The 27,153-nt window shown below is 41.7% G+C and overlaps 1 protein-coding gene across 7 annotated transcripts in view; it reads left to right on the top strand.

Annotated features, from left to right (window-relative positions):
- The first annotated feature begins 4,343 nt into the window (after window positions 1-4,343).
- Window positions 4,344-27,153, top strand: part of Parp6 (poly(ADP-ribose) polymerase family member 6) — a 33,709-nt gene continuing 10,899 nt past the window's right edge. The window contains exons 1-18 of one of the 7 annotated variants that reach the window (XM_052188155.1): window positions 4,344-4,483; window positions 5,561-5,800; window positions 9,089-9,283; window positions 9,893-9,970; window positions 11,030-11,124; window positions 11,484-11,544; window positions 11,773-11,863; window positions 12,684-12,750; window positions 15,849-15,998; window positions 17,173-17,323; window positions 17,894-17,947; window positions 19,618-19,713; window positions 20,179-20,271; window positions 21,705-21,830; window positions 23,668-23,733; window positions 24,810-24,877; window positions 26,632-26,680; window positions 26,927-27,036. In XM_052188155.1, the coding sequence (XP_052044115.1) occupies window positions 9,281-9,283; window positions 9,893-9,970; window positions 11,030-11,124; window positions 11,484-11,544; window positions 11,773-11,863; window positions 12,684-12,750; window positions 15,849-15,998; window positions 17,173-17,323; window positions 17,894-17,947; window positions 19,618-19,713; window positions 20,179-20,271; window positions 21,705-21,830; window positions 23,668-23,733; window positions 24,810-24,877; window positions 26,632-26,680; window positions 26,927-27,036 (1,358 nt within the window). In that variant the 5' untranslated portion in view covers window positions 4,344-4,483; window positions 5,561-5,800; window positions 9,089-9,280. Of the gene's footprint in view, window positions 4,495-4,522; window positions 4,998-5,560; window positions 5,801-9,088; window positions 9,284-9,892; window positions 9,971-11,029; window positions 11,125-11,483; window positions 11,545-11,772; window positions 11,864-12,683; window positions 12,751-15,848; window positions 15,999-17,172; window positions 17,384-17,893; window positions 17,948-19,617; window positions 19,714-20,178; window positions 20,272-21,704; window positions 21,831-23,667; window positions 23,734-24,809; window positions 24,878-26,631; window positions 26,681-26,923; window positions 27,037-27,153 lie in introns of those variants that run through there. The other 6 variants (XM_052188154.1, XM_052188153.1, XM_052188149.1 and 3 more) reach the window with 6 other exon arrangements.

The raw sequence follows: 27,153 nt of genomic DNA, 5'->3' as shown, positions 1-27,153 counted from the left end.
TCAGGATTTAGTCCTTCCCTCCCCCCCCCCATGATCAGGATTAGTCTCCCCCCCCTAAACTCCTTGATGAATAAGGTGGAAGAGGAAGGACATGAGGACATGACCACTCCAAGGTGTGGTTGAGGAGAAGGTTCTTATGATAGATATGAGGCATTTGGAAGAGTCTAGAGCAGGGAGAGAAAATAGTAGACTGAACATGACCAGTTTAGCCTAACTGAATCAGGCCATGAGAGGAGAGAGTTGGGGAGATCAGGAGAGGACAACCAAGGAGAGCCAAGAGGACAGAGGGCAAAAGAGAACACATGGCCAACATGGCAGGGTCATATAGAAATGAGAAGTGGGGAGCTGGGGGATCCTGGGCGCTGGGGATGTCTAGGATAGAGGGCTGATGGAAAGAGCAGGAGAAGCTGGAAGTGGAAGAGCTTGGGGAGAGAGCCTGGGGGCCAGCGCGCTTTGGTATGTGAATGGACAGCACAGTTAACTTTTTGTTGGAACCTAATAGAAGAGTTGTGGTGAAGACTTCACAGCACTAACCTCTGACCTTCTCACTACAAGCAGACACCTATACCCACAAACATCCACATATACACATAAAACACATATGAAAATTAACAAAAGGTTAGGAAAGAAAATTTGACTGATATAGTTACCAACATGCATAATTATTTCAGTCTTGGCAGTCTGCATTGATGGCCTAAGGCAGCAAAACCGTTCTATTCAGCTTCTGTTGAAAACCTCAGGAAGAGGCCAACATGTTCTAACATCCAGACATCTTTTTGTCTGATGAAGCCCTGAAGTCGCCACTGTTGATGGATTTATGACCCACATCTCAGTATAAATGGCTCATCATATCACATAACAGTGGATTTCTAACTTCCCAGGCCAGGATGACCACATGCCTCCTTTTTACCTCAGTTCCACCAACTAACTGAGTGGTGTGCAGTCTGTTGCTCTCATACCCCATTCTATTCCCTGGAATAGGACTGACTCCATCACACAGGACAGGGATCAACACAGAAAAGCTTAGGAAGGGAAGAAAAGTGTAGGAGCATGGCTGACCTCATGCAAGGTTGCACAAGGGATTCAAATAAATGCCATCAGGTCTCTCTGACTCTGCTCCTCAGGGCTCACAACCATATATAACTTTAGCTTCAGGGTATCGCTTCTGGCCTTCATGAACCCTGAAGACATGGGTGCGCGCACACGCGCGCACACACACACACACACACACACACACACACACACTGTTATTTTAAAGGCTGAGCTAGTTTATCATATGCTGAGATCAAAGAAAGGGAGAAAAGAACAATTGACTCCAGATAAAGGGACAGGAGTACAGGAAGGAGCAAAGTTGCTGAAAAGGCAAAACACAATAGAATACAGGATGCAGTGAGAGAATAGCCTTGGGTTGGAAGGGACTTTTTGCCCCATTTCAAATAAAAAGATCGGGAGAGAATGAATATTGGGGGTAAACTCTAGTCTAGATAGACTGAGTCATAGACAATCCCCTCCAGGTCAGAGGTCAGAGGTCTTCCAGGAAGTTGAGACTAGACTACCCATTTCTCTGCCTCTCTTCTTTTATTCTCATTGGCAGCTTGTCTTTCTCTATCCTCATCCCTCAGAATACATGGGATGAGGTCCAATCAGACTCTTAAGCTCTCAGCCTAATCTCACAATCCTAAAACAGAACAATCTGGTTAACATGGCTTGGATTAGGAATCCACTCCACAGCTCAGTCAATTGCAATTTAGGCACCAGAAGTCCTAGGAAACCTACCCGGGGCTATGGTTCTCAAGCATGGATGTAGAAAACACAATTTCCAAAGAATGAGCTTGTGGGCTGGACTGACTAAAAGGCTGGTCAAGTCTCTAAAGCTGAGTGATGGCGCTATTAATCGCGCTTCTTGAACTTATGACAAAACACTTGACAGAAACAGCTTCTGGAAGAAAAGGCTTGTGACCAGCTCACGATTTCAGAGAAACTTAAGTCCACAGTGGCTGAGAAGGCATGGCGCTGGAAGGGAGCCACAAGAGGGAGTGCCTGGAGTCAGAGCCCCCTGGCCCCCACTCCCCTATGAGGGGACATCAACAGACCCGTTCTTGAGGGTCACTTGAGGCAACTACTGCTTTTCTGATTAAGGAGGTAATGACTATTAGGATTAGAGGACAGTGTTCCACAACATGTACTAACAAAACTGTGATGATAGTGATGTAGGTCCCGGGGTGGTGACTCAGACAGTAAAAATCTGCATGAAAACTTGAAGACTCAAATTCAGATCCTCACTATCCATGTAAAAAGTGGGGTGCAGTAGCACCCACCATCTGTAATCCCAGCACTGGAGAGGAAGAGGCAAGAGAACCCTTAGGGCTTGCTGGTTCCACTCTATCCAATTATAAGCAGCACTTTGGTGAGAGTCTCTCTCTCTCTCTCTCTCTCTCTCTCTCTCTCTCACACACACACACACACACACACACACACACACAGGGAAGCAGGGAGGCAGGGATGGAGACAGGCAAGGAGGGAGGGAGGGAGAAATTTAATGGATCTGTGCGCACAGGAAAATGAAGACAGGAAGAGCAGTTATAATCTATAAAGCATCTATAAATAATATATAAAGCAGTTAAAATTCATCAAGTACATGAGCAGGAGAGGGAAAGGGTTAAAGAGAGGGAATCCTAGGAATTCTGTCATTCCATATTTCATTTATGGGGACAAAATTCCTGTTTTCTTATGTTGAGCACATTTCCACAATGCATGGCTCTCAGAAGACTATGTGACACTAAGTCATGAGTAAGGCAAACCAGTTCTGAACTACTGTGAACTTTTGCACTCTGAGACTGAAGTAGATCCCTCAGTTTTCTTCAGTTACTACAATGTAACAAACACCAAAATTTGTTAGCACTGAGCTCCCTGGGAATCCTTGACCCCATACAGTTGAGACTCAAGAGTAAGCAAGCAGAAAAACTAGAACCCAGTAAACAATCCCAATGGCTCAAGCCAAGTTTTGATACCACGTGCAATAACTTAATTTTCTCCTTTCCTTCCTTCCTTATTTCCTTCCTTCCTTCTTCTTCTTCTTCTTCTTCTTCTTTTTTTTTTTTTTTGAGACAGTTTCTTTGTACAGCTTTGAGTGTCTTAGAATTAGTGCTATAAACCAGAGTAGCCTCACGAAGATCCATCTGCCTCTGTCTTTTGAGCGCTGGGATTAAAGGCGTGCATCACTACTGACTGGCATTTTTTTTTAAAGAGTTTTTTAATTTAATGTGTGAGTGTCTGCCTGTACACCTGCATGCCAGAAGAGGACCCAATATTTCACTATAGATGGTTGTGAGCAGTCATGTAGTTGCTGGGAATTGAACTCAGGGCCTATGGAAGGGCAGCCAGTGCTCTTAACCGCTGAGCCATCTCTCCAGCCCCACTTATTTTTTTTAAAGATTTATTTTACATGTGTGTGTGTGTGTGTGTGCGCGCGCGCGCGCGCGCGCTTGTTTTCCTGCATATCTGTGCATGCTTCCTAGTGCCCGTGATGGCCAGAAGAGTGTAGTAGATTCTGCTGGAACTGGAGTTACGGATTATTGTGAACTGCCTTGTAGGTGTTGGGAACCCAACCCAGTCCTTTGACAAATGCAGCCACTGCTCTTGGCTGCTGAGCCATCTCTTCCATCCCAACTATAATATTTCAGTTAATTTTTGAGATGGTGTCATATATTTCAGGCTAGCCTTAAATTGGCTATGTAGCTCAAGAGTTCTAACTTGATTTTTGTGCCTCAACTTTCTGAATGCTGAGATTACAGAATACAGATTACAGACACTTCACGGGATATACACACCTGGGCATAAACCAAGGCTTTGCAGTTGCTAGGCAAACTCTCTTCCATGTGAGCAATGTCCCTAGTCCCCTAAGGTTGTGTGATGAGAAAGCCAGGATGTGGTCGGTTACACCTAAGCAAATGAACGTGGGAGCAAGTCAGATTTCAGAATTTTAACTTTTGATTCCTACTTTTTCCTGGCTTCAAGCTGCACCAAAGAGGCACCTGAATATAGGCAATCTAGATTACCGTCCTTCTGCAATCCTCCTAACCACACGAGGCGACAAAGAAAAACATTATATTTCGGCGAGCCCTGAGCACCTCTTTCTTAAGCTCCCTTCGGAGACCCAAGGCGCAGGCGCCACCCTCTCGCTTCCTCACGCCTTCAACTATGGATCATTGCGCACGCGCGCCCCTGGCTAGCATCCTGGGGCGGGGACACGCCCAGGTGCAGCTCGCACCGCGGTTGGTCGGAAGAGGACACCTGATCTCGAGGTCTTCGCCTGAGCATGCGCAGAGTGCCCCAGCGTGCCCGAGACCGCACGCTGAGGCGTGTGGTGCGCGACCTCACCCACCCGCCTCGGTCCCCGCCCCTTGGCCTGCCGCTCCGCCCCCGCGGGGCGTCCCGGGCCGCTCGTCCCCTCCGCGGCGGCCGCGCGCGGCCCGGGGTCGCCGTGAGTACTCTGTAGGCTGGCGTTTGGGGAGGCTGGAGCGGGGATGGGGCGGGGCGGCCGGGCGGCTAGCAAGATCCGCCCTGCCTGAGGGACCAAGTAAGGGATGCTGACAGGCTTCGCTCGGCTGGGCGGCTGGCCCCAGTGAGCCGCAGACGGCTTCTCAACCGGGAAGGCCGGAGCGGAGGGCCTTGGGGGGGACACCTGGAGAAGAGGCCTCAGGCCCTGCCATGCATGCGCAGGTGTCCTCGTGAGCATCTCCGTCTTCTCCCTCTGCGGGTGCCTGGGTTAGCGCTGGCCCGCGGGTGTCGCCTCTCCGCACCCCCTTCGCCCTTTGTTTAGTAGCCTAGTCCTTTTGGCACTTCTGTTGGAGTGGAGTTTTCCTCTCCTAGCACACTGAGCTGCAATGCAAGTCAAGCCCAGAATGTAGACGTCGAGATCAGAGGCGTCTCTTGACTAGGCATCCGTTAAATGGTCACTCTGAAAAGTGCCCATGGACATAGAGAAAAAGACCTTTGTGAGTCGTACTAAGGCTTATTTACCTTTACTAAGGCACGATCTCATAGAAAGAGATCAAGCATGTTAACGCGAGCTGCCTTCACCAAAATAAACATTGAGCTTAACTGCACACGTCTCTAGGCACTCTTATAGTCTCTATTTGATCTAGCTCCTCATGAAAGGTTCCAGATCTTTTCCCCCTTGAACTGCTGCCTTAGTTATTACATTAAAAAAAAAAAAAAGGATAGATTCGGACCTATCAAATGTTCAAGTTACTTGTGCAAGTTGTGTGACCTCTCTAGGTTAGCGTATTAAATATGTAACACGAAAACTTTGAACTAGGTCATCTTTCAGCCCCCTCTTTTTTTTTTTTTAATGTTTATGAATTCTGTGATCCACCATCTGCCTTTTTCCACTCTCCAGCTTTTAAATCTACTTACTCTCCATCCTCAAGAGAAGGGCATGTAGTTTTGAGGATTTAAGTCTTTTTTACTAAAACAGTCTGGTTGGAAAAGCTGGTCATTTCATAACTGTCTCTTCCTTAGAAAAACTGATTTTTTTTTTTACCCCTCCTTTTAATAGCAGCAGAAACCAAGCAGCAAACCCTGAAGAGATGCTCAGTTTTCCTTGACTTCTACAGTGAAAGACCTTGAGAAAGTTGACACTTCTAGCCTAAGCTGCCCTTATTCTACTGCTTACCCCAAGACAATCCAGGCAGGACTATAGTGCTTCCCTCTTCATCCAGAGCAGCATTTGACTGTTGTCAATCTAAAAGAACCGTGGTCCTGAACTTCATAATTGGCACCTTAGCTGCTCTTGAAGGTGAATGAAGTCTTGGTTTTTAAAAAGCATTTTGTGTGGTTTTTGTCAGTGTTTAGTAGCAGCATTTACCTTCTTATATTTATCTCCTATTTGGCCTTGGTACATAGCAGAGGGATCATTCACTAATTCAGTAAATGTATTATAGAGAGTGAGAATGGTGAAAACAGTAAAATCTTTGCTTATAGAATTACAATTGGATTAGAGAGATGGCTTAGCGGTTAGGAGCACTTGACTTCTCTGTTGGAGGTCCTGAGTTCAGTTCCCAGAAACCATGTGGGCTCATAACCATCTGTAATGGGATCTGATTTCCTCTTCTGGTTTGCATGAAGACAAAGTACTCATGTATAGAGAAAGCTTACAATCTGGTTAGAGATAAATATAAGAGTGGTCAGAGCTGTGGGGAAGAAAATAATGTGGAGGGGATAGAGAATGCTAGTGTGGCATTTTATATGGGTAGTCAAGGTGACCTTTGGCCAGAGTGTGGATATCTAAAAAAAAAAAAAAAAAAAAAAAAAAAAAAGGCATCCTAAAAGGGGAGAACAGTAGCTAGAGACAAGATGTATAGTGGGACTATGCTTGCTGTGTGTGAAGAACAGCAAAGAGAAAAGGGAATCTTCCTGTTACCCATTAGAGTTGACGTCCTAGGGAAAGCATTTGATTTTATAATTGTAGAAAATTTCAACTATATACCCCAAAAGTAGGGAGTACAGGAAACCCTTGTACACATTCCTTGGCTTCATCAGTTACCATTTTTTGTTGCTGTTGTTTGTTTTGTGAGATGTAGCTCCTGGCTGTCCTGAAACTCATTATGTAGCCCACACTGGTGGAGAACTCAGAGAGATCCTTTTGCCTCTACCTTTAAAAATTCTGTGTTTTGTTTTTGTTTTTAGTTTTTGAGATAGGCTTTCTCTTTGGAGCCCTAGCTGTCCTGGAGCTCACTCTGTGGTCCAAGCTTGCTTTGAATGCACCAAGATCTGCCTGCCGCTGCCTTCCAAGGACTGGAATTAAAGGCATGCACCACCATCGCTCTGTAGAGTGCTGGGATTAAAGACATGCTCCACCATGCTTGGTTTACAGTTATTAGCATTTTGCCAAATTTATTTCTTCTCTTTTTCCACTTATTTTATTTGGAGCTGGTGAAATATGTAATTTTTTAAATTGAAAATAAAATTCTGGTTGACCTACAATGAGTTTTTTCATACATATAATTGTACCTTACTCATAGTCCCCCCCCCCCCGCCCCCAGGAATCTTTTAAAGTAATTATCAGATATGAGGTTATCTCCTTTCTAAGAGGTTTAGTTGTAATTGACTTTTGAATGTTGTTTTTTTGATCAGTCAGATAGCACTGTCAGCTCAAGAACTTCAATGCTTTGGTGTGTGCTCTATAGCCCCATCCTGGACCAATTACTAGGTTTACCTCGGTATGGGAGAATAGACTTCAAACCCTTGGAAGATGTAATGACGTAGAGGAATAGTTCTCAAGTTTTATCATGCAGCATAGTACCTTTAAGGCTTGTTAGAGTATCATTGAGTTTCAACCCTGGTTTTTCTACTTCACTAAATATATGGGGGTGAGGGGTAAGAATTGGCATTTTAACCAATTCCCAGGTGATACTGATGCTATAAGCACACCATTCCACTTAGAAGGCTTGGTAGAATCACATTAAGGACCAAGAACACCCCTGAGTTTGGAATGGGTTCAGTTGAGGTATATGTAGAGCTGGGAAGGGCTAGACTAGTGATTCCTAATTTTCACCTAATAAGTAGAGCTTTTAACTGATGTAACATATAGCCTTAATCCCTGTTAAAATTTACTGATTGGTTATGGGGTATGGGTGTGTGCTGGCTGAAAGTTCCCTAGGTGATCTTAATGTTTGTGACCTGACTTAAAGAGCGGCAGAAAGCTTTAAAGGCCTGCTGACAGTAGCTTTGACATCTATAGTTCAAGACTTCATAAAATTTTGTAGCTGAGTGTTTTCTCCTGACCTGATGGAAATGAAGGCTTCAGTGAGGCTAAAAATAGAGTGGTATAGGATGGAGGTCTTTTAGGATTAGAAGTGGGGAGGAGTGCCTGTTGGATCATTTCTGCAACTATGTGGAAGTTACGTTCCAAGACAACCCGGAGCATTGCTTTAGTCATGACAACTCTGACAATGTCTACCAGAGCATCTTTAGTGTTATTGAGAACTCTGAATTAGTTAGTTGTTATAGAGTAGCTTGCAGTAATGTTGCTTTAAAAAAAAAAGATTTGTTTTTTATTTTTATAAATGTGTGTGTAGGTGGATCCAGTTATAGCAGTTATGAGCTGCCAGGTGTGCATACTGGGAACCCAACTCAGGTCCTCTATAAGAGCAGTTAGCAGTATTAGCCACTGAGCCATCACTCCAACCATCTTGAATTTATTTTTGAGTCGAAGTCCTCTTAGTAGTCTAGGCTGACTTCAAACATGTGATCTTCTGTGTCGTTCCTCCCCTCCCCCCATTTTACTGCTGGGACTATTGGTGTGTACCTCGGAGCTCAACTAAAACTGAAGTTTTAAAAGCAATAATGAGGGACTAGGGATATGGCTTGTTGGTTAAAATGTCTGCCGTGCAAGTGTGAGGACTAGAATGTGGAGCCCTGGAACCTACATAAATGTCAGGTGGGCATGGTGGCTATGTTGACTCCAGCTCTAGGAATGTGGGGATAGGATCTCAGCAAGCTGGCTGGCTAGACTAGCCTGTATTGGTGAGATACAGGTTTAGTTGAGAAACCTTTTCTCAGGCAGAGAAGGATTAGGAAAGATTGAAGTCAGCCTTAGAGGCCTTTTGTTTTTTTCTTTATATGTATACATGTAAAGAAAAACAGTGAAAATGGCCCAATATGGAAAAATAGGAGCAAAGAGTCTAAAAGAATCTGGTTCTGGTTCTTAAGGCTGGTGGGGATTAGTATTGTGAAAGCTGTTTATAAATGATGAACTCATTAGACACAGAAGCAGTTGGTCCTTCCACTGTTCCTTTTGGTTTTAAGGTTACTGTAATCTTAAAAACTAGAGCAGATACTCCAGTCCCAACTTGCAACTTTGAATGGAACAGAGAGATGAATATTCTATTTGTAGAGTGCTTTCAACTTGGTTAAAGAACTACTAAAATGTGTGTGTGTGTGTGTATGTACATGTGTGTACATGTGTATGTATATTTGCATGCATTATATCTCTTTAAATGTGTCTATAGATGGATAAAATATATGTGTGTATATGCTACCCAGCTAGTAAGTGGTGAACCCAACTGTTATGCACTTTCCACAGGACTGTGACTTGTTACCTCCACAGCAGAGCCTGCCATCCCCAGCAGATTGCCAGCACCTATGACATCATCCCCTTCTTTGTCTCATTCTGTGGTCTCCTAAATGCTCATCTCGTTGGCCTGGGTTCAGTTGGTGGTATGGAGGGGTGCTGCTTAGCACTGACCTGAGAGTGTGTGTGAAACCCACTGACCCAATGGTGAGGACTGACTCTTTATCTCTGTTAACTGATCATCTAAGGGGTAGATAAGACAAAAAGCTGACCACCTTTTCCTGCTATTTCCCCACTCTTGCCCTTTTGATAGTAGCTATTTGAAGTTGAAAGGAGAGGGAGTGTGCAAACAAGGTTACTTGAGCTGTGCTTAGGACTGTTCTCTTTGAAAGGAAGGGGAGAAGTAAACACTCTAGGAGATAGAAGAGTAGCTGTAAGTTAGTTGGCTGTGGTGGGTTGCAACTGTCATCCCAGCTCTTGGGAGACTGAAGCAGATGAATTGCTGTAAGGTCCAGGCCAGCCAGGTCTACAGAGTGAGACTCTGCCTCATAGATAACACATAAAACAAGAGCCTAGGGAGTGATGAGGCAGAGCTTTGATGTGCTTTCCCCTGTCCCACTGAGTCAGAGCTAGGCTGTAGATAATATTGGACTCAGGAAGAGAGAAGTGTAAAGTGTGAAAGAATTGAGGCTCCAGTCATTCTGTCCCAAGGAATGTGAAGATCTGTTTCCCTGTCCTTTTATCCTGTATAGTTCATGCAATAACGAGGATCTAAGAAAGGATGGTGCCTCTATTTTTGTTTTTGTTTATCTCCAGGACATCAAAGGCCAGTTCTGGAATGATGATGATTCAGAAGGAGATAATGAATCAGAGGAATTTCTTTATGGAGTTCAGGTGAGGTTACATTCTCCCAAACTCAGTGTTTGATGGTTTAGATTTCATTGCTGAGTACATCAAGAAAGAAAGAAAGTTCTGCTGAACAGAAATGAAATGAGATGTGATATTGGTGTGGTGTGGTCTGATATGAGTCTTTCAGAACCAATTCATTGTCCTTACTCATGCCTAGGACTTGTCATGATCCTACAGTAAACAATATCCCTTACAGGAAAGCTACCCATAGCTACCCATATGTTAGTTATAAATAGTTATTTTCTTCTCTCATTAGCCAGAGAGGGTCATGTCATCTTTTTGGTTTTTTGTTTTTTTTTCCGAGACAGGGTTTCTCTGTGTAGCCCTGGCTGTCCTGGAACTCACTCTGTAGATCAGGCTGGCCTCGAACTCAGAAATCTACCTGTCTCTGCCTCCAAGCGCTGGGACTAAAGGCGTGTGCCACCACCGCCCAGCTGGGTCATGTCATCTTATGATGAAATCCTAGGTGGCTCCTGGAAAATACTCATTGTTATCCATAATACAGTCCTGAGAAAAGCTGCTCCAACTCTGAGAAAATTCTTCTGACTTTACATAGAAGACAAAGTTTAAGAGGAAAATCTAGAGCTTGAAGCATGCAAATTACCTGTTGACCTGCTGAAGTGTTCTTAGAGAGGGGTGGAGAGAGACTTGTTCCATGAAATTTGTGCTAGGATTACCACCGAGAACCTGTGTGCTCCACATTGTGTCTCCTGGTCCTGGCGTGTCTGTCTTCATGGTCTTGTTTGTTTCTTTTCCTTTTTCTTTTTCTTTCTCTTTCTCTTTCTCTTTCTCTTTCTCTTTCTTTTTCTTTTTCTTTTTCTTTTTCTTTTTCTTTTTCTTCCTTTTCTTTTTCTTTTTCTTTTTCTTTTTCTTTTTCTTTTTCTTTCTTTTTCTCTTTCCTTTTCTTTTTCTTTTCCTTTTCCTTTCCCTTCCCTCCCCTTCCCTTCCCTCCCCTCCCCTCCCCTCCCCTTCCCTCCCCTTCCCTTCTCCTTTGTCTAACTCTGTCTACCCCTGCTACCATCAATAATTTTACTGCTTTATCAGGGGAGCTGTGCAGCTGACCTATATAGACACCCACAGCTTGATGCAGACATTGAAGCAGTGAAAGAGATCTACAGTGAGAACTCCGTGTCCATCAGGTGGGACTCCAGGGTGACAAAGATCTTCAAAAGGCTAGAGTTTCCTTCTGATGGTGTAATGGGCTGATGAATTTATGAGTTTAGTAATAAAAAGTTGTTCAGAGTATTTAAACATGGCTGATGGGAGAATCTAGGCATTAGAACCACTTCTCAGTTGTTCCCTTTCATCCTAAATGCTTCTACGCCATTAGTTTCACCTTTGAGGTAAGAAGGGCTATGGTCATGGCCTGATATGTAGCTAAATTCTTAAATATCAAGCTCCCTTGCGCCCTTTCTCCTGTTGTCAGGTTCAGTTCTTTACGTTGACTGTTGTTTTCTTTCCCTTAATGAGCCTCCCCCATGGTTGTCTGTCTCTGTAGAGAATATGGAACTATTGACGATGTGGACATTGACCTCCACGTCAACGTCAGCTTCCTCGACGTAAGGAGTCTCTACAGCATGTGTAGATTGCCCAGTGGATTTTCTCATGTAGACTTTGTGTCTTGTTCTTGAGTGCTATGTTTGGAACATGTATTCTTCATCTCTGTCTTTGCTAGACCATCAACAAACAGTGGTATCTACTGCTATGTGCATGTATGTGTCATATAGAGGAAACTTCTAGTTCATTTCTCTCTGTTGTAAACCAGAAGTGATTTCTCGTTCTTTTAGGAGGAAGTATCTACAGCTTGGAAGGTCCTTCGAACAGAACCTATTGTGTTGAGGCTACGGTTTTCTCTCTCTCAGTACCTTGATGGACCAGGTAAGGGACAGTGACTTTGGGCAAATGGGTAACGATCCAAAGTTCAGTGGGTAACGATCCAAAGTTCTATGTTAACCGAGACAGAAATAAAGCCAGAAATAAGACTTTTGCTGTTTCCATTTTCTCTCATAGTGTCTTCATCCCCAGTCATCTGATAGTGATCTTCTTGATTTGTGAAATTGTTTCCTTTGAAGATATTTATTCTTCTCAAAACCTCTCATCTTTCTTTCTTATTTATTTATTTATTTATTTATTTATTTATTTATTTATTTATTAATTATTTGTAAGGACACTATCACTGTCTTCAGCCACACCAGAAGAGGGCATCAGATCTCATTACAGATGGTTGTGAGCCACCATGTGGTTGCTGGGATTTGAACTCAGGACCTCCGGAAGAGCAGTCAGTGCTCTTAACCACTGAGCCATCTCTCCAGCCCACCTCTCATCTTTCTAATGAAGATATTTGACATTTATTAAATAGCTTCTAGACTCTACTGCTGTCACAAATTTTCTTTCTTTACCATGAGGGCATGTCAAACTTGTTGACATTCCAACACATTGTCCTCTCCAAAATCCACACTCAAGAACTGAGCACTTGAGTTACCCACCCCCATTACAAAAATCTCATAATACTTTGTCAGTTACAGTTTGTATTCAGCTACCACATTCATAGCTATCCTTGGCTGCGAGTTGGATATGTCTGAGCGTATCTAACAGTTCCTATGTCTAGAATCTGAGGATGCTACCCTACTGAACTGTGACTTTGGACTTTGTGGAAATTAGAGATTGTACATATTGGAATTTTCTTTTCTCTTTGCAGAACCATCAATTGAGGTTTTCCAGCCGTCAAATAAGGAAGGGTTTGGGCTAGGTCTTCAGTTGAAAAAGTAAGAACTTTTTTTGGTCAAGGACATATGAGGGAGAAAGACCAAGATATATGTATGTTAGTCAGCTTTCCATTTCTATAACAAAATACCTGAATTATTCAACCTAAAAGAAAGAAAAGTTTATTTTAGCTCACAATTTGAAGGTGCCAGCCTATGGTGCTTAACCCTGTTTAGATCTTTGACAGCACACTGATGTATTGTTGTGAAAGTATGTGGTAGAAAGGGTCTGTTGAATGGTGGATGGCAAACATGGACAGACAGAAAGACACATGCACACATGAGGGGTCAGTGTACATATCTGCCTTGCAAGGGCTAAACTTCCTTCTGCCAGTTCTTACCTCCCAAATACTTCCCCACTTCCCAACAGTGCCACAGACTCTGGGATAAGCCTTCAGCATGTTAACCCTTAGGGGACAGTCAAAGTCCAGACTATGGCAACAAATGTATCAGAGCCTTGAATGTCATGTTTTCTGCTTTTAAAAAAAAAATCTTCCTCTCAGACATTCTTAGGAAAAGTTAAAATAAAATTGGGAAGCCAGATTTACAGTTTTGGATGGAGAGCCTGTGATATTTGGGTGTCTAATGTGACACTTTCTGGAAATTCAAGGAGAGGCTCATTATTACCTAGTGCTTAAGGAAAAATCTTGGAATTGGAGCCACACTATTGTTTTCTTTTGCGGATTTCTTAGAAGGGATCCAGGGGGCTTATACAAGTACTAAATGTAGATTTTTGTGCTAAAGGTCTGAGTATATAAAAGTGTTTGAGTGTTTGGTATATAAAAGAACTGAAGCACATTTTCCTTGTCCATTTACCTTGGACATTCCCTACATTCTCTTTCTTTCTTTGGAAGAGTTACATATTTAACAGTTTAAAGGTCACAGAGGAAGGTCTAGTGGGCAGGGAGGGAAGGGCTATGAGTGAAAGAAAGAAAGGAAGAAGATTAATGGGTTTTAAGTATGGCTAAGAATTATTCATATAGACAGACTGAGTGGCTGACACAAGATCTTAGTCACAGAAAACATCTTGTGTGTAGGGAGATATAGTTCAAGATAAAGGCAAGAAAGGAAAGCTTCAAATCCAGGAAGATACTGAGCTTTGGGCAGTGGGGACACTGAAATATGGTTTGTTTGGTTGTTTAATTATATATTTATTATGTGGGCATGTTTGTGTTGGTACATGTGTCACAGTGTGTGTACGCAGATCAGAAGAGAACTTGGTGGGAGTTGATTGTCTCTTTCTACCATGTGGGTCCCTGGAATCAAACTCACTCAAGTTTTTATTTTACTGAGCCATCTTATCGGCTTCTGTTGAAAAGTTGTTTTTTTTTTTTTTAAGATTTATTTTATGTGTATTATTATTTTGTCTACATGTATTTAAGTGTGGTGGTGCCTGTGGAGGCCCGAAGAGGTTTCTGGATTACCTGGGCCTGGAGTTAAAGAGTGGTTGTAAGAGCCTTTATGGGTTCTGGCAACTGAACCCTGCTCCTCTGGAAGACAAGCTACCACTCCAAACCACAGAGCAATCTCTCCAGCATCCATTGAAAGGCTTTTAGCAAAGAAAGGACATGGTCTAATTTTGTTTTGAAAACCACTGTGGCAGCATGCAAAATACCACAATAATTTTCCTTTGTTTAAAAAGTTATTTTGTTGTTGGCTGGTAGTGCCTCATGCCTTTTATCCCAGAAGCAGAGGCAGGCAGATCTCAGAGTTAAGGCCAGCCTGGTCTCCATAGATTGAGTTCCAGGACAGCCAGGGCTACACAGAAAAAACATGTCTCAAAAGAAACAAACAACAAAAAAACTAGAGTTACTCATTTTATTTTATATGTGAATATTTTCCTACATATGTGTAGACAGAAGATTTACAGAATATAAACTTAGTAATGCTTAGGTTGATTTAGATATATTGAATGTTCTAAGAATCCAGAAATACTGGAAAATTACTCCTGGTTTCTAGCCCAAATATCTGGGTAACCTTATACTACTAATAAGGACATAAGACAAACATGTTTGTAGGATAAGGATTTTAAACATGCTGTTAAAGGACATCTTTGGAATATAGGAAATAGTCAGTTTGCAACATATCAACTTGATAACTTATAGTGGTAGTTAGGGCTGGAGATAAGCATCATTGTGGGTGGGACTTACTAACCATACATGTGACTGCTAAAGGAGCATGAGAGGATGAAAAGAAAATAGAATCAAGAACAGAAGATGTCTGAACACCTAAAGTATCCAAGAAGCCTCCAAGAGGGTAGACAGGGAAGAAAAAACACAAAAATGAAGTCAGAGGAATCTGGACCCCCTCAAAGTACAGCTTACAGGGAGAGCATTTGTCTAGCTGAAATGCCGGGAAATGAAGTATTTTATTGAGTTTGGGAAAGGAGGTGTGATCATGGTCCCTAAAGACAAAAGGTGGAGATAGATCCCAAATAGAGAAGTCAGTCTTCTCTATTACTAGGAGGATCACCTTGTCTCCTGAGAATGAAGGGCTGGAGATAAGAGTTGAAGTAGAAATAGATTTTGTATTAGGATTGAAAAATTAGGGAAATAGACACCTCATGATTTTCTTTAATGAGAAGAAGAGGTGATCGATTATAGGAGACGTTTTGAATTTGAAGAAGCTGATGAGGTTTTATCTCGATAGCATAGAGTAACCCTACAAAGAACTTGTCAAGGACAAATGGTTTTCAGGTTGGGTTGCAAGGTAAAGACCATAAATTCAGGGATTCACCTAACACTTGAGGTACCTCATGGCCATAGTTACTACACTATTTGCAAGGCGGAAGATTGTATTCTCTTCTATCCTGACACCTCTGTTCTGTTCTCAATGTAGTTATTTGTGGCAATTAACTTTTCCAGACTAAAGATTTACTTTTATAGTCTCTCCAGAAATGTTCTGGCCCATTGGGTTAGGTAATGGGAATGAATATTCCTAGGATGAAGAAGGTGCTTTAGGACAGAAAGTATTTCCATGTACCAGTGTTATATTAAGGAAGTTGTAGTCATACATTATTCTATCATAGCTAGCTTTATAGTTTATGAATCTGTGGATTAATCCTATTCTGCCTGATCTCGCATTATTTCTTCATCTCCCAGAATCCTGTGTATGTTTACATCCCAACAATGGAAGCATCTGAGCAATGATTTCCTGAAGACCCAGCAGGAGAAGAGGCACAGTTGGTTCAAGGCAAGTGGTACCATCAAGAAGTTCCGAGCTGGCCTCAGCATCTTCTCACCCATTCCCAAGTAAGTGTTTCCCTAGAGTTGATCATTTTCAAATATCTGTCTTGTTTCCTTCTCAAATGCCTAAATTAATTTCTTCTGTCTTTTCTCTAAGTCCACTAAATTCTGTAATGCTACTAATAATAACACATGGTTCTGGTCTTTTTTGTATCCTTACCCTTCTGCTTTGATTCAATACTTGTAACTCATCCCTTGTGTAAAGCACAATATCTAGCTTTTGAAGGCGTGTGTATTCATTTTTCCTAATTTTTTAAATTTTGTATGTTTATGGGTGTTTTGCTTGTGCTGTGTGTGTGCTTGGTACCCTCTGAGGCCAGAAGAGGGTATTGAATCCCCTGGAATTAGAATTACAGATGGCTGTAAGCTGCCATGTGGGTGCTTGGAATCAAACCTGGCTCCTTTACAAGAGCTGAGCCATCTTTCCAGCCCTTCACTTTTCCATCTTCAGCTCTCTTCCTTGTTTCTTGTCATAAAGAGACAGAGTAATAGACACTAACTTCTTGCTCATATGTAGAATGAACTGATTTCTAGGCTCTGGAAATAAACATTGCTCCATTCTTTGTCTCTGTTTGTATACTTCTACACTTTAGTATCTTGTGATTCTCCAAGAGTGAACACCAAGCTACATTTGTAGTATCCCAGGGATCACTGTTGATGGTGGGACAGTTGACATTAGGCAAGGTTTAGGATGCAGCTACTTTCCTAGCATAGTATTGAATGCTTAGTTCTCCTCTCACATAACAAAAAAAATGATCATCTCATCTTAAAAGAGTATACTTATGCATACTTAGTCTTAATGATTGATGGCTTAGGTTCTGCCTCTGCCTTTCTTCTATGCTACAACCTAAAGAACATAAAAATAATGATACAAAAGCCAATTGTTATTCTTCTCTTTTGACACTTTAAGATAACAATAGACTTCCCCTTGGATTTGTGATCATTTGTGGCCTATGATGTTCTTTTCTCTATTCTTCTAGAGCTCATAGTGAATTCCAAGTTTTATTATGTGTTTCAAGACAGGATTTCCCTTTTTAGTCCTCTCATATTGAATGTTTCAAGACAGGGTTTCCCTATATAGCCCTCTATAGATCAGGCCGGCCTCAAATTTACAGAGATCTTCCTGCCTTTGTCTCCATTGCTCAGCTTTGATTACTTTTTCTTTGCTCTTTCTCTGAAGGTCTCCCAGTTTTCCTATCATACAGGACTCCATGCTGAAAGGCAAACTGGGTGTACCAGAGCTTCGAGTTGGACGCCTTATGAATCGTTCCATTTCTTGCACCATGAAGAACCCAAAAGTAGAAGTGTTTGGCTATCCCCCCAGCCCCCAGGCAGGTCTCCTGTGCCCCCAGCACGTGGGCCTCCCTCCCCCAGCACGGACTTCTCCTTTGGTACATGGGCTGGGGATGGCTTGATGTGGGAATCAGAAGGGTGGGGGTGGAAATGAAGGGTGGGGATAACTTTTCAAAGGGGTGGAGTGGGGAGAGCTTTCCAGTCAAGTTCAGACATACATCATGAATGTATGGAATGATACAGTGTTTAACTATTAAATGCTTGTATCTAAACTGTCATGTCTGACAGGTTTGTGTGATAGTAGTTTATAAAACAGAGTCTGGAGATTGGCATGCTAAGGAGAATTTATGTATAATGTAGGTCATAGTTACATGGTAGTAAGTTGCTGTGTGAGCCTATTCTAGCTTTGAAGATGGTTAAAGATAGGTGAACTTTTTCAGAATCTTTAATAAAAACTTCTAAAGATTTTTCCAGCCTTGTGATTACTTAGGCTGATCTGAGCTAAGGCTTATCAATTTTAGGAGACTCCAGGGTTGTGGGTGTGAATGAGGTGTGTTTGAATCCCACTTAATTGGAGACTAATGGACTCTGTCTTGTGCTTTTACTAGGTCAGTGGTCACTGCAAGAACATTCCCACTCTGGAGTATGGATTCCTTGTCCAGGTAAACAAGTCCAGATCTTTTTTCAGAGCTCTTCCCCATTGCTCACCTGTCTAATTCCTAAATTTCCTAGTTCTTGAGTTACTTATTTCCTGAGGTGATTTGTTCCCAGTAGTATGTTGAGTATTGACTGAGTAGATAAGAGTAAAGAGACCCTGTATTCCATCCTTAAAAGGGTTACAGTGTTACTGAGAGCATTTACAGCAGTGATTCTTAACCTTCCTAGTGCTGCGATCCTTTAGTACAATTTCTTATGTTGTGGTGACCTCCAACCATAAAATTATTTTCGTTGCTATTTCATAGCTGTAATTTTGCTATTATGAATTATAATTTAAATATGTTTTCCTATGGTTTTAGGTAATCTTGTGAAAAGTTTGTTTCACTCCCAAAGGAGTCTCAACCCACAAGCTTAGAACCACTCACTGACTTATAGGCTAAATAACTAGCCCATAAACATGTAAATGTAAACAGCCTGATTTATACACAAGAACAACTTAAGTCGGTGTTAGGTAAATAAAAAAATTAAAACCAAGTAGTTTAAGATATTTCTATAAGGGCTCTGGATTTGTGTCATCTTCCTAGTATGGTGTGTGTGTGTGTGTGTGTGTATAGGAGATGGACTGATTGCCTTTGGTGGTAGAAATGGCTTAAGTGCCGGTGGTTGCGCACGCCTGTAATCCCAGCACTCTGGGAGGCAGAGGCAGGCGGATTTCCGAGGTCAAGGCCAGCCCGGTCTACCGAGTAAGTTCCAGGACAGCCAGGGCTACAGAGAAACCCTGTCTCGAAAAAACCAAATCCAAAAAACCCAAAAAAAAAAAAAAAAGAAAAAAAAAAAAGAAATGGTTTAAGCTCTGCCCTCCAGCATCTATTCTTGGATTGAATACTTACATGCCACAAATAAAACTTCAACTGATTAATTAGTACCTGTTAATAAAATACTTTCATGGGAGCCTGTGAAATGGCTTAGCTGGTAAAAGCACTTATTGTGAAAGTGTCCAGAATGCACGTTAAGATGCAGAGACAGAGTCTCTCTGTGTAACAGTCCTGGCTGTCCTAGAATTCACTTTGTAGACCAGGCTGACCTAGAACTCTCAGAGATCCACCTGTCTCTGCTTCCCAAGTGCTGGGATCAAAAACATGCGACACCAGTCCTAGTTTAGAATTTCACTTTTTAAATTTAATTAATTAGATGGGGAGAGTGTTTGTGTATATGCATGCATTCACACACTTGTGTACCATGACACTTATGTGAAGGTCAAAAGACACTTGTGGGGGTTAGTTTTTTCCTTCTGCATATGGGTCCTAATAACTCAGGTTCACAGGCTTGACACCCGCTCCCAGAATTTGAATACTCCCATGGATAAATCTCATTTCTTGCAACATACCTATGAGGTGCATAATGTACCACTTTATAAATGAAGAAAACAAGGCTAAGTTTATCTGACTCTTATATTTGATAGTAAATAGCTGATGTAGATGTCAACTCAGGAGTTCTGTCTTAAAGGTCATACTGTTCTTATTTGTACAGTAACAAATAAAGTTACCAGTTTAGTGAGGCCATCAGTTTAAGTCCAAGTTTGAAGCTAGAAAAACTTAAATTATTTCCATTATCTCCAAAACAACAAGAAAAACATCTATAATTCCAAAAGATATGGACTCTGTTCTCTCTCCAGATGATGAAGTATGCAGAGCAGAGGATTCCAACATTAAATGAATACTGTGTGGTGTGTGATGAACAGCATGTCTTCCAGAACGGGTCCATGCTCAAGGTATAGGCCCCTGCTCGCACCCTCTTCCTTGGCCATCTCTCCTTTCTTCCCACGCCTGTCTTAAAGGATGAGCTCTGTCCTCAATCCTGGAAACTCTACAAATAATTGTTTTCTCTGGACTATAAACAGGGATCTGGTATTGACCAGGGTATACTTGGTTATTCCCAAATCTCAGTGGGTAGGCAGAACACTTAGCTATAAATTATAATCTATGTGTATATATTTAAGAGTAAGGAACAATGTTTTGGAAACTCAGAAGAGAGAACCTCTTACCTTCAAGACCAGAGAAAACTTTATAGGTAGACAAAAATCACTCAAACTTACTAGTAAGGCATTTAAATTTTGATTGATAGTCCCCTTCAACAAACCCTGCCCTACTCTAGAATTGCATAAAGTGAGTTCTATCTCCCCCTATATCTTCTCAATACACAACCCATAGCTCCACTGTTCTGTGTGTCCCTTTAGCCAGCTGTCTGTACTCGTGAGTTATGCGTCTTCTCCTTCTACACACTGGGAGTCATGTCTGGAGCTGCAGAAGAAGTGGCTACAGGAGCAGAGGTAGGAAAAAAGACTCAGGGGAATTGGGATCAAGATGAGGCCAGACATGGTGTCACATGCCTTTAATCTCAGGAACTGGAAGGCAGAGGCAGGAGGATCTCTGAATTTGAGGCCAGCTTGGTCTCCATAGTGAGTTCCTATGCAACCAGAACTATATAGCAAGACCCTATCTCAAAACAAAGCAAATAAAAGGAAAGGAACCCAGCAATTTCATTCCTTGGAATTTAGCCTCCAAACATACTTTTTTTTTATAAAGATTTATTTATTATATGTAAGTACACTGTTTAGACACACCAGAAGAGGGCAACAGATCACATTACAGATGGTTATGAGCCACCATGTGGTTGCTGGGATTTGAACTCAGGACCTCCGGAAGAGCAGTCGGTGCTCTTAACCAACCACTGAGCCAACTCTCCAGCCCCAAACATACTTTTTTAAAAAAAGAATTATTTATTTATAATATATAAGTACACTGTGGCTGTCTTCAGACACACCAGAAGAGAGCATCAGATCTCATTACAGATGGTTGTGAGCCACCATGTGGATTTGAACTCAGGACCTCTGGAAGAACAGTCAAGTGCTCTTAACTGCTGAGCCATCTTTCCAGCCCCCAAATATACTTTTCTGCTTAATGATGTTCACTACAATATAAAGCTTATAATAAAAAAAATGGATAATAGACTCTGTACAATGTCCATTCAAATTATGGCCTATCCCTACATTGAAAACACTGAACAGATCTTATTTATACACCTCAAATTATAATACACCGTTATGTCCAAAATCAAATACCAACTCAGGCTTGTGGTGGTGACATATTCCTCTAGCTCCCTAGCTGCTTGGAGGGCCAAAGCAGGAGGGTATTTTCAGTTAAAGAGTTGCAAGTGCTTACTTAGCAGAGGTGACGTCCTTGGTTCATTCCCAGCCCTCTTTGCTCAGGAAGGAAAGAACAGATAAGTATTTGTATATCAGAATATCTGGAAGGCAACTCACCAAATTTTATAGTTAACTTGGGAGTAAATGAATTTGTTTTGGGGGATTAGAGATGATATTTCTTTTCTTTAACCATTTTGCTGGTATTTGAACTTCAGGTAAAGATTTTTTTTGTTTTATGTGTATAAGTGTTTTTTCTGCATGTGTGTATGTGTACTCTGTGGTTGTCTGATGTCCACAGAGGTCAGAAGGAAGGTAAGAGATCCTCTAGAATTGAAGCTGCAGACTATTGTAAGCTGTCATGTGGGTGCTGGGAACTGAACCCTGGTCCTCTGTAACATCAACTATTCTTACCCATTAGGTCATTTCTGTGGCCCTAGTATTTTTACAATTTTGTATTTTTCTAATTAGAAAGGCATGAAAAGGATTTGCAGTCTGGAGCCCACTTGACTCCCAGAGCTGGGCAGTCATTTAGTTCTCCCCCTTGCTTTTCTCCTAAGGTGGTGGATCTGCTGGTGGCCATGTGTAGAGCAGCTTTGGAGTCCCCTAGAAAAAGCATCATCTTCGAGCCTTATCCCTCTGTGGTGGACCCCACTGATCCCAAGACTCTGGCCTTTAACCCTAAGGTATAGTTGTTTGGGAAGAAAAAGCTAATGAAGAGAAATGGTAAATAGTGGGAGGTTGGGTTGTCATTTCCATACATGCAGTTCAAGTAAAGGACAGAGAAATGGAACACTTGTTTTATGGGTACTCTATAATTCTAGGGATAATCTGACAAAATAACTGGGCTTGTCAAAGAAGGAAAGAAAAATCAGTACCTGTTATAATCATGATGGGGAGAACATAGGTTTGGGCTAGATGAGGTGACTTATACTGCAGTCCTAGCACTTAGACTGAGGCAGGAGAGTTGCTTATGGTTTGAGGCCAACCTGGATTACATCGTAAACTTTAGGCTTACACTGGAATCATGACTGGAAGGAAAGAAAAGCAGAACACAATGGGAGAGCTAGGCTTTAGGGAGCCAGCCAGACCTAGATCCTGTCAGAGGATCTCTTGGCTTCCTAGTAGATGATGCTAGGAAGGTACTTAATCTTTCTAATTTCCAACTGCCCTACCTGTAAAAGGGGTGTGTGTAGTAGTTACTTTGTGGATTGTTATAAAAATGAAAGATAATGTATATAAAATACCCTATGAGGGTTCTTTACAAAAAGCTGCAAATAACTGTAAATATAGTCCATTCATACCTATCTGAATTATAGAGGGAGAGTTTATTATGTGAAATAACCCCTTCTACTTAGAGAGGCTAAGAAGTCCCCATATCTACAGTAAGCAAGCTGGAAACTCCAAAGAACCTGTGGTGAATGATGTTCCAGTTTCAATCCAGAGGCTTGAGAGCCAGATGTGTTGTTCCAGTCTGAGAACCATACAGGCTCAAGACTCATAGGGCCACACCGGGAGGTGGTGGTGCACGCCTGTAATCCCAGCACTCTGGGAGGCAAAGGCAGGCGGATTTCTGAGTTCGAGGCCAGCCTGGTCTACAGAGTGAGTTCCAGGACAGCCAGGGCTACACAGAGGAACCCTGTTTCCGGAAAAACAAACAAACAAACAAACAAACAAAAGACTCATAGGGCCAGTTTTATAATTCATTCAGATCTAAAGCTGGGAAGAGAATACCCTTTTATTCAAGAGCCAGGGTTGAGGATGGTTAGCTTTTTTTTTTTTTTTATTCCATTTGAGTCTTTGACTAGATCCTTATTAAAGAATATGGTCTTCTTGCTGTTAATCAGAACTTCACAACGTCTCCACAACAAACCCAGAAATCTTATGTTAGAAAAAATCCAAATAAGTCAAACCCAGAAATCTGTTGTTTGACCAAATAAGTAGGTACCCCTATTGACTTTTTTTTTTTCCAAGACAGGGTTTCTCTGTGTAGCCCTGGTTGTCCTGGAAGTTACTCTGTAGACCAGGCTGGCCTCAAATTCACAGAGGTCCACCTGCCTCTTCTTCGCATGTGTATTAAAGGCATGCATCACCAGTTTTCAAAATGACTTCTAAAATTAACCATCACTGTATATCACAATGCCTCACTGTTATGTCAGTATATTGGGTACAATATAACTAGATTTATACATTTATTTAATTCTGAGGACATCTCTGAGGATGGCCACAGTTATAAATAGATGCTGGGATATAACTCAGTCACCATATATGATGTCATGGGATCAATTTCTAGCAACATTAAAATCCTGACATGAAAAAAAAATCAAACAAGCAGAAGCCTCTTGTCATTTGCAAACAGGGCTTGAAGTACTTTAATGTGTTCAGTGACTCACCGATTTATTACAGCTGGTGAAAGGACTAGCATGTACCTAGGTCTAGACGTAAACTTACCTTCTTTTTTATTGTGTCTTTGTCTCTGATTTGTATTCTTCTGATTCTTTTTTTCTCATTGACTATCAATAGAAGAAGAATTATGAGCGGCTTCAGAAAGCTCTGGATAGTGTGATGTCCATCCGGGAGATGACCCAGGTATTTGCCTTCTCTTTGCTGAGCTCCATGCCCTTTCCTGCTTGTAATGCACAGGACTAGGACAAGGATTTAGAGAAGACACATAGATTCTTATGTTTTTTATGTTCCCTCTGTAACCTTCCCAGTTCCTGTTCTTTGTTTTGCTAGCTTTCTTACCCCAATTCTCTTCACGCCTAGTATCTCTCTCAACATTATCTTTGCTGCTGATCTTTAACAAGTTTTTCATATTTTAATATTTTTCCATAGTTCTTAGGGACTTAGAGAAGTGAGGTAAAGACCTATGCTCAAGGTTTGGAGAGTGAAGAAGAGGCTTGAAGATGAGGAGCTAGATCCAGGGGCTGCATCTCTGTCCTTCTAGGGTGGGGCATCCACATAGAGTAGTCATCATCCTTTGACTCAAGGCTGTTCCTCAACAGATTCCCCACCCCCCATCTATAGTATCTGCATGAATAGACATTCATTTGTATTCACATTTACAGGTGGGCCTCTTCTCAGCAAATCCTATATATGACAGTGCAGATTAACACAGAAGGTATACCTAGAAGGGATGATATTCTTATTAGAAAGACTGTTTTATGTGAAGATATGCCACAGGATTCTTAAACCAAATTTTTGTGGAACATTGATTTTATTTATTTTTTGATTTATAAGCAATTTTTTTAGAGCTGTAGGAATTGCATAAAATGAGGGAGACCCACCTACATGTTGTTTTGTAAGCATCTTCAGTAAGTTTCTGGTTTTGTTCGGTTTTGGTTTTTTGGATTTAGTTTTTTCGAGAAAGGGTTTCTCTGTATAGTCCTGGCTGTCCTGGAACTCACTCTGTAGACCAGGCTGGCCTTGAACTCAGAAATCCATTTGCCTCTGCCTCCCAGAGTGCTGGGATTACAGGCGTGCACCACCACCACCCGGCTTTCAGTCATTTTCATATTTATGAATCTTCCCAAACCACCTGGACCTCTTTGAGGGTGGGAACCCTCCTTGTCTTCATTCTGAATTGCCTATCTTGCTTTGAGTCTCAGTAGTCTGTAAGGGGCCCTTTCTCTCCTGGAAGCTAATCTATGGCCATTGTCTTACAGGGCTCATATTTGGAAATCAAGAAACAGATGGACAAGCTGGATCCCTTGGCCCATCCTCTTCTGCAGTGGTATGGATAGAATGGCTCAGACTTCCTAGGGAGTGGGGAAGGAAGGTGCTGTGGGGCATGGGTCTGCACCTTGTTCTAGAGGCATCAGCATGCTTTACAAGGTTATAAGTATGACTGCTTTTTCTTGGTGTTTTGCTGGCAAGCCTTGACTTGAACAGTAACTGAGATCCTATGAAGAATTCAGGAATTCTGGCATGATTTCTCCCAATGTTTGTTTTCTTACTTATTTCTTTTAATTATAAGGTTTTTAAAATATATAATATGTTTATTTGTCTTGTACAATGTACATTATAAAATGGGTCATTAGAGGCTTTTGGTTGCTACACTATTGCCCATGATGACTTAGCAATTTTCAAAAATTTAATGCTTTTAACTGTAGCTGCCATTAGTAGGTTTTGAGCTTCTTATCACATCCCAGTTCATTTAAGCTTAGTTTTCTGGGTGTTCAAGGAAATTCATCTCTACCTACTATTTCCTTTTCTTATGTATGTAAAAGGGCTAGAGCCAGATAAGCTATTGTTTCTATGACTAGCAAAGAATTGGACTATTCCCTATTACTCTTCCTCTCTCCTGCTGATTTCTCTTTCCTGACAGTTCTTTCTAGTTTACTTCCTTACAAGTCAGCCTCTGACATTAAGATGCCAATGCAGTAGATTACTCCCTCATAGAATGAGTAATTATCAGACATAGATTTCCAAAGTAGCATTCCAAAGTTCATAGTGAGAACCTAAGGAGATTCTTTAGTTGGTGAAATACTTACCGTATAAGCATGAGGACCTAAATTTGAACCCTGGCACCCACAAAAAAAGCCAGGCATGATGGCATACACTTGTAATCACAGCACTGGGAAGAAGAAATAGGCAGATCCTTGGGCTTATTGGCCAGCCAAAGTACTTTAATCAGTGGGCCCCAGGTCCCAGGGAAAGACCTAATTACACAAACAAGGTGGACATCTCCCAAGGAACAGTGCCTGAGGTTGACTTCTGGCTGTCACAGGTGCATGTGTCTGTGCCACCTGCCCAATGTACAATTGCATATACATACACAAAAATTTAAACAACCACAAAACAAATCCATAGATTAGGTACAGAAAATACACTGTATTCACTGTAGGCAATAGTGTTCTTGCTGAGCCCTCAGTGTCTTATGCTTTTGTTCTCCTGCCCTCTGGGATTAGCCTAGCCACAGCCTAGTTTGCCCTTGACTCCTCCAAAAGCTCATTCTAGATTCTTCTGTTTCCCACCCACCCCTGCAAACTATATAGTATTTTTCTATTTTCCCATCCCTGAGAGCCTTTAGGATTCCTTAGAACATAAGTTGGATGATTCCCTAGTCTCAATTTTGAGACTTTAAACACCAGACACAAGTTTAGCCATTTTTGATTCAGACCTACCTGCCCCCCACCTCTTTAATTGGTAACAGCTAAAGTTCTTTTTGTTCTATACTTTTCTCTCTCTAGATGTAGCAGCTTTCCCCTTGACTCTTTTATCCATTGTTTAATTCCTTGATAACTAGTTGGTCTGGTTGGTAGTGTCTCTTTACAATTTATATATATATATATGAAGATATTTATAAACACTCACACACATATATGGTATATATATAAGCATTATTACTTACATATCAATATTGTCTGGATATAAGCACACAATTCAGATATTAGAATCTTGTTTGCTGTCCCTAAATTAGAAGTAAGTTGCTTTTTCAGGATAGCTTTACCATGTGCTTATTTTCTCCTTTCTCATTCTTCCCAGGATAATTTCTAGCAACAGGTCACACATTGTCAAACTACCTCTCAGCAGGGTAAGTGATTACCCTCCCTCTGTAAGCTTCAAACTTCTGGTGAGAGGCAAGGAGGGGCTCTCTGCCCACTCACCACCTTCTCTAATTAGCTTGGTTGGTACTGTCCATCAGTAGTCTTTTGAGTCTAAAGGTATTTCCTTTGTTCAGGGTTAGTGTAAATGTGATTTGTTTCCTGTTCTCAACCTTTCCCTCCCTGATCTCTATTTCTGCTCTGTTTCTTTATCCCACCCCCACCCTGGGCAGCAGCTGAAGTTCATGCACACCTCACACCAATTCCTCCTGCTGAGCAGCCCTCCTGCCAAGGAGGCTCGGTTCCGGACCGCCAAGAAGCTCTATGGAAGCACCTTTGCTTTCCAGTAAGGAAGGTGTACGCTGGGCAGCAAACAGTGGGATAGGGGAGCAGGGCCATGGGATATAGGATATGGTTTTCCATGAGTGTCAACTAATCAGCAGTTATTTATTAAATGCTACTG

The sequence above is a fragment of the Apodemus sylvaticus genome, chromosome 7 (assembly GCF_947179515.1).
Source record: "Apodemus sylvaticus chromosome 7, mApoSyl1.1, whole genome shotgun sequence".
NCBI classification, from domain to species: Eukaryota; Metazoa; Chordata; class Mammalia; order Rodentia; family Muridae; genus Apodemus; species Apodemus sylvaticus.
The sequence above is the reverse complement of the archived record's forward strand: the minus strand, read 5'-3'. Positions and strand labels throughout refer to the sequence as shown.